The sequence below is a fragment of the Gadus morhua genome, chromosome 4 (genome assembly GCF_902167405.1).
Source record: "Gadus morhua chromosome 4, gadMor3.0, whole genome shotgun sequence".
Taxonomy (NCBI): domain Eukaryota; kingdom Metazoa; phylum Chordata; class Actinopteri; order Gadiformes; family Gadidae; genus Gadus; species Gadus morhua.
The window spans coordinates 7,673,492-7,687,364 of record NC_044051.1 but is presented as its reverse complement, the minus strand read 5'-3'; the positions used below and the strand labels follow the sequence as shown (position 1 = coordinate 7,687,364).

At 47.8% G+C, this 13,873-nt stretch overlaps 2 protein-coding genes across 2 annotated transcripts in view; both read right to left on the bottom strand.

Annotated features, from left to right (window-relative positions):
• The window catches only part of stab2 (stabilin 2), a 41,990-nt gene extending 35,722 nt beyond the window's left edge, over window positions 1-6,268 (bottom strand). The window contains exons 1-6 of the mRNA XM_030354672.1: window positions 5,614-6,268; window positions 4,574-4,692; window positions 4,096-4,199; window positions 2,548-2,633; window positions 2,143-2,209; window positions 1,144-1,239 (exon numbers count right to left, since the gene is read on the bottom strand). Of these exons, the coding sequence (XP_030210532.1) occupies window positions 1,144-1,239; window positions 2,143-2,209; window positions 2,548-2,633; window positions 4,096-4,199; window positions 4,574-4,692; window positions 5,614-5,709 (568 nt within the window). The 5' untranslated portion in view covers window positions 5,710-6,268. The remainder of the gene's footprint in view (window positions 1-1,143; window positions 1,240-2,142; window positions 2,210-2,547; window positions 2,634-4,095; window positions 4,200-4,573; window positions 4,693-5,613) is intronic.
• A 1,104-nt stretch (window positions 6,269-7,372) lies between these two features.
• Window positions 7,373-13,864, bottom strand: wnt16 (wingless-type MMTV integration site family, member 16). Its single transcript, XM_030354730.1, has 6 exons — window positions 13,326-13,864; window positions 12,414-12,597; window positions 12,101-12,140; window positions 10,977-11,091; window positions 10,532-10,709; window positions 7,373-9,341 (listed from the first exon to the last, which is right to left on the bottom strand). Exons 1-6 carry the CDS (start codon window positions 13,403-13,405, stop codon window positions 8,874-8,876), a joined length of 1,065 nt encoding a protein of 354 aa, XP_030210590.1. The 5' UTR covers window positions 13,406-13,864; the 3' UTR covers window positions 7,373-8,873.
• Window positions 13,865-13,873: the final 9 nt, after the last annotated feature.

The following is a 13,873-nucleotide window of genomic DNA, read 5'->3' as shown; positions in this document are numbered from 1 at the left end:
ACATTAGAGAGGAGTTAATACATTAAAGAGGAGTCAATACATTAGAGAGGAGTTAATACATTAGAGAGGAGTTACTACATTAGAGAGGAGTCAATACATTAGAGAGGAGTTAATACATTAGAGAGGAGTCAATACATTAGAGAGGAGTTAATACATTAGAGAGGAGTCAATACATTAGAGAGGAGTTACTACATTAGAGAGGAGTTAATACATTAGAGAGGAGTTAATACATTAGAGAGGAGTTAATACATTAGAGAGGAGTTAATACATTAGAGAGGAGTTCATACATTAGAGAGGAGTTCATACATTAGAGAGGAGTTAATACATTAGAGAGGAGTTAATACATTAGAGAGGAGTTCATACATTAGAGAGGAGTCAATACATTAGAGAGGAGTTCATACATTAGAGAGGAGTTACTACATTAGAGAAGAGTCAATACATTAGAGAGGAGTTAATACATTAGAGAGGAGTTAATATATTAGAGAGGAGTTAATACATTAGAGAGGAGTTCATACATTAGAGAGGAGTTAATACATTAGAGAGGAGTTCATACATTAGAGAGGAGTTACTACATTAGAGAGGAGTTAATACATGAGAGAGGAGTTAATACATTAGAGAGGAGTTAATGCATTAGAGAGGAGTCAATACATTAGAGAGGAGTTAATACATTAGAGAGGAGTTCATACATTAGAGAGGAGTTAATACATGAGAGAGGAGTTAATATATTAGAGAGGAGTTAATACATTAGAGAGGAGTTCATACATTAGAGAGGAGTCAATACATTACAACTCTAGATAGAGGTTTTAATACATTAGAGAGGAATACATAAGAGAGGAGTTAATACAAGAGAGAGGAGTTAATACATTACAACTCTAGGTAGAGGAGTTATTACATGGGAGAGGAGTTAATACATGACAGAGGAGTGAATACATTAGAGAGGAGTTACTACATTAGAGAGGAGTTACTACATTAGAGAGGAGTTAATACATTAGAGAGGAGTTAATACATGAGAGAGGAGTGAATGCATTAGAGGAGTTAATACTTGATAGAGGAGTTAATACATGACAGAGGAGTGAATACATTAGAGAGTTGATACATCAGAGAGGGGCTTCCTGTGCGGAGGAGAGGTGGAGGAGGTCCTACCTTGGTCGCAGGCGGGGCCTTTGTACCCTGAGAAGCAGGTGCACGACCCGTCCTGCCGCATACCGCTGTTACACACGCCGTGCACACACCTGCACTCTGACCCCCAAGGGCGATGAGAGACAGAGGAGAGGGTCAACACATGGGCATCGCCACGGAAACAGACACAGTGGAGGTGAGAGGGTGAGGAGAGAGGAGCAGAGGGGTGAGGAGAGAGGAGCAGAGGGGTGAGGAGAGAGGAGAGAGGAGTAGAGGGGTGAGGAGAGAGGAGCAGAGGGCTGTGGAGTGAGGAGCAGAGGGGGGAGGAGCAGAGGGGTGAGGAGAGAGGACCAGAGGGGGGAGGAGAGGAGAGAGGAGTAGAGGGGTGAGGAGAGAGGAGCAGAGGGGTGAGGAGAGAGGGGGGAGGAGCAGAGGGGTGAGGAGAGAGGACCAGAGGGGGGAGGAGCAGAGGGGTGAGGAGAGAGGACCAGAGGGGGGAGGAGAGGAGAGAGGAGTAGAGGGGTGAGGAGAGAGGACCAGAGGGGTGAGGAGAGAGGAGAGAGGAGTAGAGGGGTGAGGAGAGAGGAGAGAGGAGCAGAGGGTTGAGGAGAGAGGAGTAGAGGGGGGAGGAGCAGAGGGGGGAGGAGCAGAGGGGGGAGGAGCAGAGGGGTGAGGAGAGAGGACCAGAGGGGGGAGGAGAGGAGAGAGGAGTAGAGGGGTGAGGAGAGAGGGGGGAGGAGCAGAGGGGTGAGGAGAGAGGGGGGAGGAGCAGAGGGGTGAGGAGAGAGGAGCAGAGGGGGGAGGAGCAGAGGGGTGAGGAGAGAGGACCAGAGGGGGGAGGAGCAGAGGGGTGAGGAGAGAGGACCAGAGGGGGGAGGAGCAGAGGGGTGAGGAGGGAGGACCAGAGGGGTGAGGAGAGAGGAGCAGAGGGGTGAGGAGAGAGGGGGGAGGAGCAGAGGGGTGAGGAGAGAGGACCAGAGGGGGGAGGAGCTGAGGGGTGAGGAGGGAGGAGGGAGGAGCTACCTGAGCGACAGTCCTGACCGTATCTGTTGGGTGAGCAGTCCTCACAGGCAGTTCCTGCAAATCCATCCTGAACACACACAAACACACACACACGGGCAAGCACACAATCACACAAACACGCACAAACACACACACACACACACACACACACACACACACACACACACACACACACACACACACACACACACACACACACACTCACACACAGGCATGCACACACATAGGCACACACACACACACACACACCCAGGCAACCACACACACGCACACACACTCAAAAACAAAGAATCACAATTTCAGATAATGCTGATCTGAAGTGATTTCTGCAATGAGCATTACATCAAATACGCAGAACAAAAGATAAGACAACATGCGACATGTTTTATACGTGTGTACGTTTACCTGACAACTACAGGTTCCATTTCCCCCCATGCCGTCAGAGCAGACTCCTTTGGCGTTACACGGCCGCTCAGCCCGCTCAGGACACTCTGACGGGACAGGCAGAAGGAAGACGTCACAGGAAGTAGCAAGCAGCAGGACATCACAGGAAGTAGGGAAATGTAACAGGAAGAAGGAAGACATTACAGGAAGACAGAAGATGTAACAGGAAGACAGAAAACGTTACAGGAAGAAGTTATTTATCAGAGGAAGTATGAGGACATTAAAGGAAGACAGGAGATGTTACAGGAAGGAGAAAGACATCCCAGGAAGTAGGCAGACGTCACAGGAAGAAGAAAGACATCACAGTAAGAAAGGGGCCTAAGAAGAACCTTGACCATTCATTCCAAGCTTTATAACAACATCAACGTTCACATGTTGATGACTGTTAGTTGCTGTGTTGAATGTAAAGTTGCCGATGTCTGTCCCGTGCCTCGGATGTGGAGGCTACACTGAGCTAATTCAGCTAAACGTAGCTAACCTCGTGGTCCCTGCACTCTGACCTCGTCACGACCGCTCCAAGGGAGGTCCCAACCCGGTGGAACCGCTGAGGCTGTTTGTGAAAACTCCAGCTGCCCCAGAGGATCTGAGCCAGCGTTCTTACTACACCACTTCCTTCCTCTGCTGCCGTCTCTCTCCTCTCTCCTCTCCTCACCTCCTCTCCTCTCCTCACCTCCTCGCCTCTCCTCTCCTCTCTCCTCTCCTCATCTCCCTTTCCCCTCCCCTATTAATAACCCTAAGCACTAATTGAATTTACTAAATAATATATAATATAAAGGTATTGATCCATAGTCTATATAATATACAATATATAAGAAATAATGTTGAATAAATACAAAATGATATATTATATAAAAGGTAGTGCCCCATACAGTCTATAAATATATAATGTATAACAGATAATATTTTTATGATCTATAATATGAAGGTACTGACCCATGCAGTCTATCTAATAAATAATATGAAGGTACTGACTCATGCAGTCTTTAAATATATAACAGATAATATTTATGTGACATATAATATGAAGGTACTGACCCATGCAGTCTATCTAATATATAATATGAAGGTACTGACCCATGCACTCTATATAATATATAATATGAAGGTACTGACCCATGCACTCTATATAATATATAATATGAAGGTACTGACCCATGCAGTCTATATAATATATAATATGAAGGTACTGACCCATGCAGTCTATCTAATATATAATATGAAGGTACTGACCCATGTAGTCTATATAATATATAATATGAAGGTAGGCCTACTGACCCATGCACTCTATCTAATATATAATATGAAGGTACTGACCCATGCACTCTATATAATATATAACATGAAGGTACTGACCCATGCACTCTATCTAATATATAATATGAAGGTACTGACCCATGCAGTCTATATAATATATAACATGAAGGTACTGACCCATGCAGTCTATATAATATATAACATGAAGGTACTGACCCATGCAGTCTATATAATATATAACATGAAGGTACTGACCCATGCAGTCCGGGCCCCAGTACCCGGGACAGCACCTCTGCTCCTCCACGTCCCGGTAACACTCCTTAGAGCAGCCCGACAGAGAAGTGAAGACAGTAGTGTGTCTGAACACACACACGAGTTAGGACTGGGACCAGTGAGCACTGGGACCAGTTAGGACTGGGACCAGTGAGCACTGGAAATTAGTTAACCGTGGGATCAGTTAGAACTGTTAGGGCCTGGGACAGTAGTAGTATCCTAGTATAGTAAACTGGATAGTACTGGTAAAGAGTAGTATCCCAGTATACCAGTAGATGTTAGAAGAGCTGGGTCTCATGTCATCACTCAGGGGTCTGCTCGTGGATATACCAGGACCCCCTCGACTCATCTCCACCAGGTTAGTCCACTTCCCGGTACATCCAGGACCAGGCCCCAGGTACATCCAGGACCAGGCCCATCTCAGTGTCCTACATAGACCCCTGGGGGTCTGGGGACTCACTTGCTGCCCTGCGCCCTCTCGATTTTGTAGCCGGAGGGGCATGACTGGTAGAATAAGCCCAATTGGCTGTCCACGCACCGGGTCCTAGTACTCAGACGTCTCTGGAAGGGACAGAAACCCTGCAGACCCACACACACACACACACACACACACACACACACACACACACACACACACACACACACACACACACACACACACACACACACACACACACACACACACACACACACACACACAAACACACACACACACACACAAACACACACACACACACTGGGTTTAGTGGGGGGGGGTCTCCTGATGGGAGGCCAGTGCCCCCTCACTCGTTAGTGCCAGTCGTTAGACACGGACATTAGCGCCAGTCATTAGCCCCAGGCGTTAGCCTCAGTCGCTAGCCGCAGTCGTTAGCCCCAGTCGTTAGCCTAAGTCGTTAGCCCCAGTCGTTAGCCTCAGTCGCTAGCCTCAGTCGTTAGCCCCAGTCGCTAGCCTCAGTCGTTAGCCCCAGTCGTTAGCCTCAGGCGTTAGCAGTCCTTAGCACAAGCCTCTAGCCCTAGCCCAAGTCGTTAGCCTCAGTCTCAGCTTGATTTGGTTTGAGTTTTATTAACTGAGGTTTATCATCTGAGAAAGTTTACTATCTGAGGTTTACCATCTGTGAAGGTTTATCGCCTGAGAAGGTTTTACATCTAAGAAGGTTTAACATCTCAGAAGGTTTACCATCTATGGAAATGTATCATCTGAGGAGGATTATAATGTGAGGTTTATAATCTGAGGAGGTTTAACATCTGATGTTTATCATCTGAGAAGGTTTACCATCTGAGAAAGTTTATAATCTGAGGTTTACCATCTGAGGTATTTTTACCCTCTGAGAGGGTTTATCGTCTGAGAAGGTTTATAATCTGAGAAGGTTTAAAATATAAGGTTTATCATCTGAGGAGGTTGGACCTATATATTTGAAACCATGTAATACCTTGTAGCATAATGATGAGTAAGGTTCCTCAGGCCTCTGAATCAGAGTAACGGACGAGAGAGGATCCTACCTGAGGGGCGTCTGCAGAGGCTGTAGTCTGGAGGCCCAGCTGCAGCAGCAGCATCAGGAGGGGCCCCCGGCTGGACCAGGAGGAACCCGTCATCATAGCTCCTCTCAGCGCCCGCTGCGCTCCCGTGTCCGGAGAAACGCTCTGGAGTGCAGCAGGGAGGATCAGATGAGACTCGCTGCCCTTGCTCTGACCGGGAGCGTCTCGCTGGTCCGGTCCTCTCTGAGCTCCGACTTGGGGGGGGTCTCACTGGTCCGGTCCTCTTTGAGCTCTGACCGGGAGCGTCTCGCTGGTCCGGTCCTCTCTGAGCTCTGACCGGGAGCGTCTCACTGGTCTGGTCTTCTCTGAGCTCTGAATGGGGGGGTCTCACTGGTCCCGTCCTCTCTGAGCTCTGACTGGGGGGGGTCTCACTGGTCCGGTCCTCTCTGAGCTCCGACTGGGGGAGGTCTCACTGGTCTGGTACTCTCTGAGCTCTGACCGGGAGCGTCTCGCTGGTCTGGTCTTCTCTGAGCTCTGAATGGGGGGGTCTCGCTGGTCTGATACTCTCTGGTCTTCTCTAAGCTCTGACGGGGGTCTCCTCTCTGGTCCTGTCCTCTCTAAACTCTGACGTGATCTGCTCTCTCCTCTCTGTGCCTCTCTTTGGTCTGGTACAGTCTGCGGTCTGGGGGGGTTCAGCGGCCCTTTTGTTAACTCACTTCCTTCTCTGGGCACATCGTTCCTCCTGCTCGAGCCCCCCCACGGTGACCCCAGGACCCCCTTCCTCTCCAGATAAGGGGGGAGAGCTTGACTGCGGACAGAGGTTCTGAGCCGACATCCTGCTCCTCATCTGCTGAGACACCGTGATGATGAACATGTTGCATAGATGTGACATCAAAGTTGGTATTCAATCATGATTTTATTAGGAATGATCACATTTATACGACTCTTAGGAATAACAGTTTGGGAAAACGTGATGCAAACTCTTAAATGTTGAAATAATGATCTATTATGATTGTTTATGCTAATAAATTATATGTTGTGATTGTATATTTTAATAGAAGACATGTGATGATTGTATATCGTTAGCCTTATATAATTGCCTAATTCATAGCTTGTCCAAATTGTGATATTTAACCTGAATCTACTCTCCTACCACTGCTGATTCACTGTGCCCCGGTGGCTATGTCCTAAACCAATCAGAGGGATTTTTACATTGCATTATCACTATCTGCCTAAGTCAGCTAGTTGACTTGGTCATTTTTTGACACTAAATACAAGATGAACCTTAAAAATTGACTTAGGCGTTTATGCTATGAGAATAACGATTTGTAAATAGATGAAGAAACACAGACTGAGTGTCAGCAGATGTGATGTCAGCACATGTCAGTGAAGAGGAGAATAGCAGGATATCCTGGAGGGTAAAGACACACACACGCACACACACACACGCACACACACACACACAAACACACACACACACACACACGCACACACACACACACACACACACACACGCACACACACATATCCTGAGAGAATCTGCCATGTCATGACTTCAGATCTGAGTCCGGGCCGAGGTCAGCAGCAGTCAGCTGGTCTCCCGGGACGCCCATACAAACAGAACTTCAACAACAAGTACATCTTCACTCAGAGACATGAGTTACGGATCAAGTGGGTCGCACAGAAGTGAAGGAGAACGTGGTCACACTAAACATCAGTGTCCTTGTACCAGTATCATCACACCAGAAAGTACTGTGTAATGAGCAGTATAGAACCGGTCTGTAGTCCCTGGTCCGGGTAGGTCCAGTCTAGTCCCGGGTCCGGGTAGGTCCAGTCTGTAGTCCCGGGCCCTGGTCCGGGTAGGTCCAGTCTGTAGTCCCGGGTCCGGGTAGGTCCAATCTGTAGTCCCGGGCCCTGGTCCGGGTAGGTCCAGTCTAGTCCCGGGTCCGGGTAGGTCCAGTCTGTAGTCCCGGGCCCTGGTCCGGGTAGGTCCAGTCTGTAGTCCCGGGTCCGGGTAGATCCAGTATGTAGTCCCGGTCCAGTCTGTAGTCCTAGTCCTTGTGTTGATAGGACCAGTCTGTAGTCCGGGTCCAGGTCCTGGTGGGACCGGTCTGTCGTCCGGGTCCAGGTCCTGGTGGGACCGGTCTCTAGCCCCCCTCCCCTCTCCGTTCCCTAATACCACTATTAGAGGGGTCTTTGTTGAGGAGGCGGTAGGAGGCAGAAGCGGTATTTAACATGCCGCTGCCAACCAAGTCTCTCCGTTCACCTCGGCCCGCGGGGAGCGGACCAGGGGTGTGGTGGTCCACCAGAGACCCCCGGAGGGGCAGGGTCTCTGGGGTCCCCGAGCGGGGGTGTGGTCGAAGCCTCCTCTGTGATTTACGGACATTGTGCTTTTATGGGCGAGAGGGAGAAGATCTCAGAGACACACGGGGCACAGACTGGAAAGACTGGATCTGAGTGAACGGAAACCTTTAAACCAAGGGATCACTAAATATGTTTATGTTGTTGTTTTTACAATTTTGATAAAGGATACTATCAATTAAATAGATATTAATAACTGTACATCGAGGCGGATTTTAAAATTACTGACCCTCAACATGGAAACAACATTCCTAACCACAGACCAGGACATCCTTGCACAGGCCTTTCAGTTAGTCACTTCCTGTCACACACGGTTAGCTCGCAAAGTCCTCTTACTCTGTTCCTGTGAGTCCATGAGTCATGGGTTCACACATTCATCTTCCCAGTTGTGAATCCCATAACATACGTCCTAACCCCGGCGTCACACATGGCCGGTCGCTGCTAATGCATTGTTTTTCGGCTTGTGCATATCGTCTCACACTCTCTCCAATAAAGACCATGATCCGTTATGTATCGCTCCAGAGGCTCGATACCTGACTGACGACAGGTGGGAAAGGTAGCTTTCAAGAAAGCCTCGGTCTTAAAATCCTTTGCAAAACGTGTCTTTGTTTTGCTGACCTCGTTTGAAATGAGTTAGAGGGCTGAGAGGAGAGAGGCAGCGAAGGGTCCCTTTATTTACAGGTGTGTGTGTGTGAGGTTATCTAAAGGAGTGTATTAGGTTATCTACAGGTGTGTGTGTCGGTCGTTTTCCAGGTGCGTGCATGAGTAATTTACAGGTGTGCATGTCGGTCGTTTACAGGTGTTTAGATCGGCCATTTACAGGTGGTTGTCTACAGGTGTGGATGTCGGACATTTACAGGTAGTTGTTTACAGGTGTGAATGTCGGTCATTTACAGGTGCTCATTTACAGGTGTGGATGTCAGTCATTTACAGGTGTGTATGTCCGTCACGCTCTCGCAGCGACGGCAGCGCACGTAGCAGCACCACACGAACTTGCAGGCGCAGCGCGTGACGTGCCGCACCACCCTGGTGTTGTAGCCGCGCCCGCAGCACAGCAGGCCGCAGCCGTCCGCCCCGCGGGAGGTCCGGCTGCAGGTCCGGCCCCGGGTGCCAAGGCTGCCGCGCCCCGGGTCCTCCAGGCAGTAGTTGGGCGACTTGTGGAGGTAGAGGAGGCGGTCGCGCTCCAGCGGCACGCGGCGGCTCACCTTGTCCTTGCGGCGGACCTTCTGCCGGGCAAAGCGCTGCAGGACCTCCACGCTGTTCTCGAAGCGTTCCTTCAGAACCGCCCCCACACGCACGAACGGGGCCAGGGACCGCCAGCAGGTCTTCACCGCGCAGGAACCGGACACGCCGTGGCAACGGCAGTCCGTCACCATGGTTCTTTCGACGGCCTGGGAGAGGAACATGGAACGGTCAGTCATGATGGTTCTGTCTAAGGAATGTAGAACCGTCAGTCATGGTGGTTCTGTCTAAGGAACATAGAACTGTCAGTCATCGTAGTTCTGTCTAAGGATCATAGAACCATCAGTGACTGTGATTCTGTCAACGGTATGTAGAACCATCAGTCATGGTTCTGTCTTAGAACCATAGAGCCGTCGGTCATCCTGGTTCTGTCTAAGGCCCCGTCCACACTAACCCGGGTAAATCTACAAACGCATAAATATTTATCCGTTTAGCCCTTCTTTCCACACTAAAACTGAGAATTCCGACACTGAAAATTGTGCTTTTCCAAACATATCGCTGAGGTGGATGAAAACGCTGGGTTTGCGTTGTAGTGTTGACAGGGTAGACGGAGGCTTTCAAGTACTATGACGTTCGGTTGCCATGATACTGCCATGACGCTGCCAGAAGCTTGCACTCGAGACCGAGAGATGCTCATCAAAAATATGGCAAGTGAAATGCAAATGATGATCTCTCTGTACAATGTACTAATTTATCTCCAGATACAACTCGACATATTTGCTCAAACATATTCGTTTCTTCAACACCGGAGGCCAGCTCTGTACTTGATGTCCTTAAGTGATGGTAAAAAACCCAAAAGACGGCAGTTCAAACCGTACTTGGAGCGGCGTTTATGGACAAGACCAGGTCAAAAATGATTATTATCAACTGTAAATAAAAGCTGATCGCGGGCCTGTAATCTAAATAGAGAGGCGTGGCGGAGTTGCGTAACCATGACAACAACTGTTTATCAAAATAATTTCAGTGTGGAACGTGGATGCAAAACATTCCGAAAACGATATGAAAACGATAGTGTGGATTGCGGATGTGCATTACATTTACCCGGGTTAGTGTGGACGGGGCCTCAGGAACATGGAAATCAGTCATCATGGTTCTGTCTAAGGAACATAAAACTGTCAGTCAATGTGGTTCTGTCTAAGGAACATAGAACCGTCAGTCATCATGGTTCTGTTTTAGGAACAAAAAACCGTCAGTCATCGTGGTTCTGTCACAGGAACAAAAAACCGTCAGTCATCAGGGTTCTGTCTACGGCCTGGGAGAGGAAGCAGTACTCTCTTCTTTGAGAACCTAGCCGCGCAGTTCCACCGATCCCCTTTTACTGCTTCGTGTTCCTCCTCACCTGCCGTCCGGCGTCGGTGTTGTGTTGGTTTACAGCCAGCAGGGCGGGGCTCGTTGCCCGTGGCAACGAGGTGTTTCCCGGGGGGCCGTCGAGGAACTGGCGGCTGAACCAGGTGGCGAAGCGGGTGTGGTCCGAGCAGCCGCCCCAGTGCCAGCCCTCCAGGGGGGAACCCAGAGACGGCAGGTTCCCAGCGGTAGAACCCAGAGACTGCAGGTTCCCCATGGTGGAACCCAGGGACGGCAGGCTCCCCGCGGTGGAACCCAGGGACTGCAGGTTTCCCATGGTGGCAACCAGAGACGGCAGGTTCCCAGTGGTGGAACCCCGGCCCTTCAGGTTCCCTGACGGAGAACCCAGGCCCTGCAGGTTCCCCGGTGGAGAACCCGGGTCCTGCAGACCAGCAGAGGAACCCGGGCCTTGCAGGTTCCCTTGTGGAGAACCCGGGCCCTGCAGGCTGGCGTCGCAGCCACACTCGGCGATGGCGCCCTGGCTACAGGCACGCGTGATGGCGTGGACCAGCCCCGCGGCCATCACTGCGTGGATGAAGGCGGACTCCTTGGTGCCTTCAAACACACATACACACACACACGCACACGCACGCACACACACAGTCCTCAATTTAGGTCTTTATCTGGGTGGATCTTATTAGGGTTTGTGACAACAAATCCAGTCTTAACCAGAAAAGCTCTCTTTGTGAAACAAGATTCACTTAACCAACCAATCAGCTGCTCTGAAATATGCCTTGAATAATGATATACTAACAATAACTCGTCAAAATAAATAAAAAATTATAATTTTTAAATTTAAAGTGAATGATTTATTATTTTATTTCAATAACATTAGATAAATTGTGTTCACAATTCCAGCTATTTCACGATAAACTCTTTTATAGGCGAATATATTATGTTTAATTCATTTCTATGTATTATTTAAAGCATATTAACAATATGGGTAATATTCTTTGTTTAAAATATAATATATCATATTTTATATTTTGTAGAAATAAATAAATAGATAAAAAAACAATAATCTTTTTATAAATGTTTCAAGTTGATGGCTAAAATATATCTTGCTTTTTATTGTTTTCATTTTAATGCAGAAGAAAAGAAGATAAGCAATCACTGCTTGTTTTTTTTTTTTGTTTTTTTCTTTCTACAACATAAGGCTAACCGGTATTAATTACCGACGATAAGCTGTGTGATAGTTTAAATAAGCAGGCTAGACGTGTTCCGCGGTATATCGGTGGTATATCTGGATGTGGTAGGCCTATATCGTTGAAATATTGTCAGTAGCCTATATCTGCGCCAGGGGGTAATTGGGTTATAATCAAATCACAGAAACGAATTAAAGCGCAATGAGCCCAAGGCCTACTGAGCCAGGAGCATAAAGCCCATGAACGCATGAATCTTACTACATGAAACACGTCCTCTACCTGGTCTTGTACAGAGCTCTGTCGGACCATTAGATAGGCTATATATTAATTATATATCGGCCAAAATAATAGTTAGTGCACGAAGTCCTACATGTTAGAGAGCTAACAACATACCGATTTCAACCGTATAAATCACTTACCGCTCGTTAGCTCGTAACCGAACACAGAGAAGTCTTTAGAGTCCTTCTGGTCTCTATAGTCCTTCTGGTCTTTAGAGTCCTTATATTCTTTAGGGTCCTTCTGGTCTTTAGAATCCTTATGGTCTTTAGATTCTGTATAGTCCCTGGACACTTTAGAGTCTTTAGAGACCTTATGGTCTTTAGACCCCTTCAAGTCTTTCGAGATTGTATAGTGTCTAGACCCTTTAGACCCTTTCGAGTCTTTAAATCTTCTAGAACCCTTAGAGTCTTTGGAGTCCTTAATGTCCTTAATGTCTTTAAAGTCTTTAGAGATCGTGCAGTTCCAGCGCTCGTGCTTGAACTGCGACTGGCACTCGGCGAGCCCGAGGCGCGCGCCGGCCTGCACGGCGGGAAGGAGGAACGGTCGCTTTCGGCACAGCTCCTTCTGCTCGCGGGAAAACGGCAGGTCGGAGCAGCCCCGCTGCTCGGCAACACCCGCCGAGCTGAGCCCGAGCCACCTAGAACACACGAGAGATAGTCAACACGCATCCAAGGCGACGGGAACTATAGTGAAGCAACAGTTATGCCCAACCACATTTTTTTAATCAGAAAATATTTTTTATAATAATAATGATTCTGCATATAATTACAATAATCTAAGCGATGTGTTTAAAAAAGTATAGATAGATAAAAAAAAAAACTGAAGAGGGTTAGGTCCTTTTTTGAGTTCTGAGAATAAAGTGAGAATTATGTGGTTAAAGTGAGAATTAGGAATTTAAAGTCAGAATTATGAGTTTATAGTTAGAATTATGAGAACAAAGTCCAAATAATGAGAATAAAGTCAGAATTATGAGTTTAAAGTCAGAATTATGAGAATAAAGTCAGAATAATGAGTTTAAAGTCCGAATTGTGACTTTTCAGATCTCAAAAAAGAATTATTATAATTACCTTAGACTTATATAGCACTTTCTAAATACTCAAAGAAGCTTTACAGAGTGAACACAAATAAAATGATTTAATAAGAACGTATAAGTCGAAAAAATATAACTAAATAAAAGATAGAATAGGATAAAAGTAGCCTACCACAGGAAGCTAATAGTTAAAACTAGGAATAGTTAGGAGGAGGGGAGAGAAGGGAAAGGAGGTTATGAGGTGAAGGCATTCTTGAAGAGGTCGGTACGGGGGCTTGCTGGTGGATAAACTGATTAAACAAATAAAAACTCAGATAATCCGTATCCGAACTTACATCCAGCTGGCCTGGCAGCAGAGGGGGAATACGGTGAGGAGGAGGAGGTGCAAGGTGCAGGTGTGGTGGACTCTCTCCATGGCCTCCTCTGAGCTCCTACAGGTTCTGGTCCATGGACCTCCTGATTGTCAGACTCCAGTAGGCTTCACCGCGACGCGACGCTGACGTTAATAAAACCTCACGACTCAGAGCGCAACGTGGCGATAATCAAACGATGAGAGGATGAGGATGAGAGGGTGAAACGTCCCGTTAGGTTCAGCACGACCCTCTTCGTGGGGGGAGACGCGAGTGAGGAGCATGAGGAGGTTCCTTCCTGGGCCCGGGAGGAGCATGGAGGTGAGACCAGGTCTGAGACGTTGACCCGGAGTGAGACGTCAACGCTCAGGACGGCACAGAAAGCCGGCAAGTAAGTTATGGATGAACCGAACGAGTTAACGAGACAAATGACAGGCGATTCGTTAATGGATCTGAGAACCAAACGCTTAGATTAACATTTACTTTAAGTGATGATGATCTTGTGAATGCACACACCCACACAAACATACACA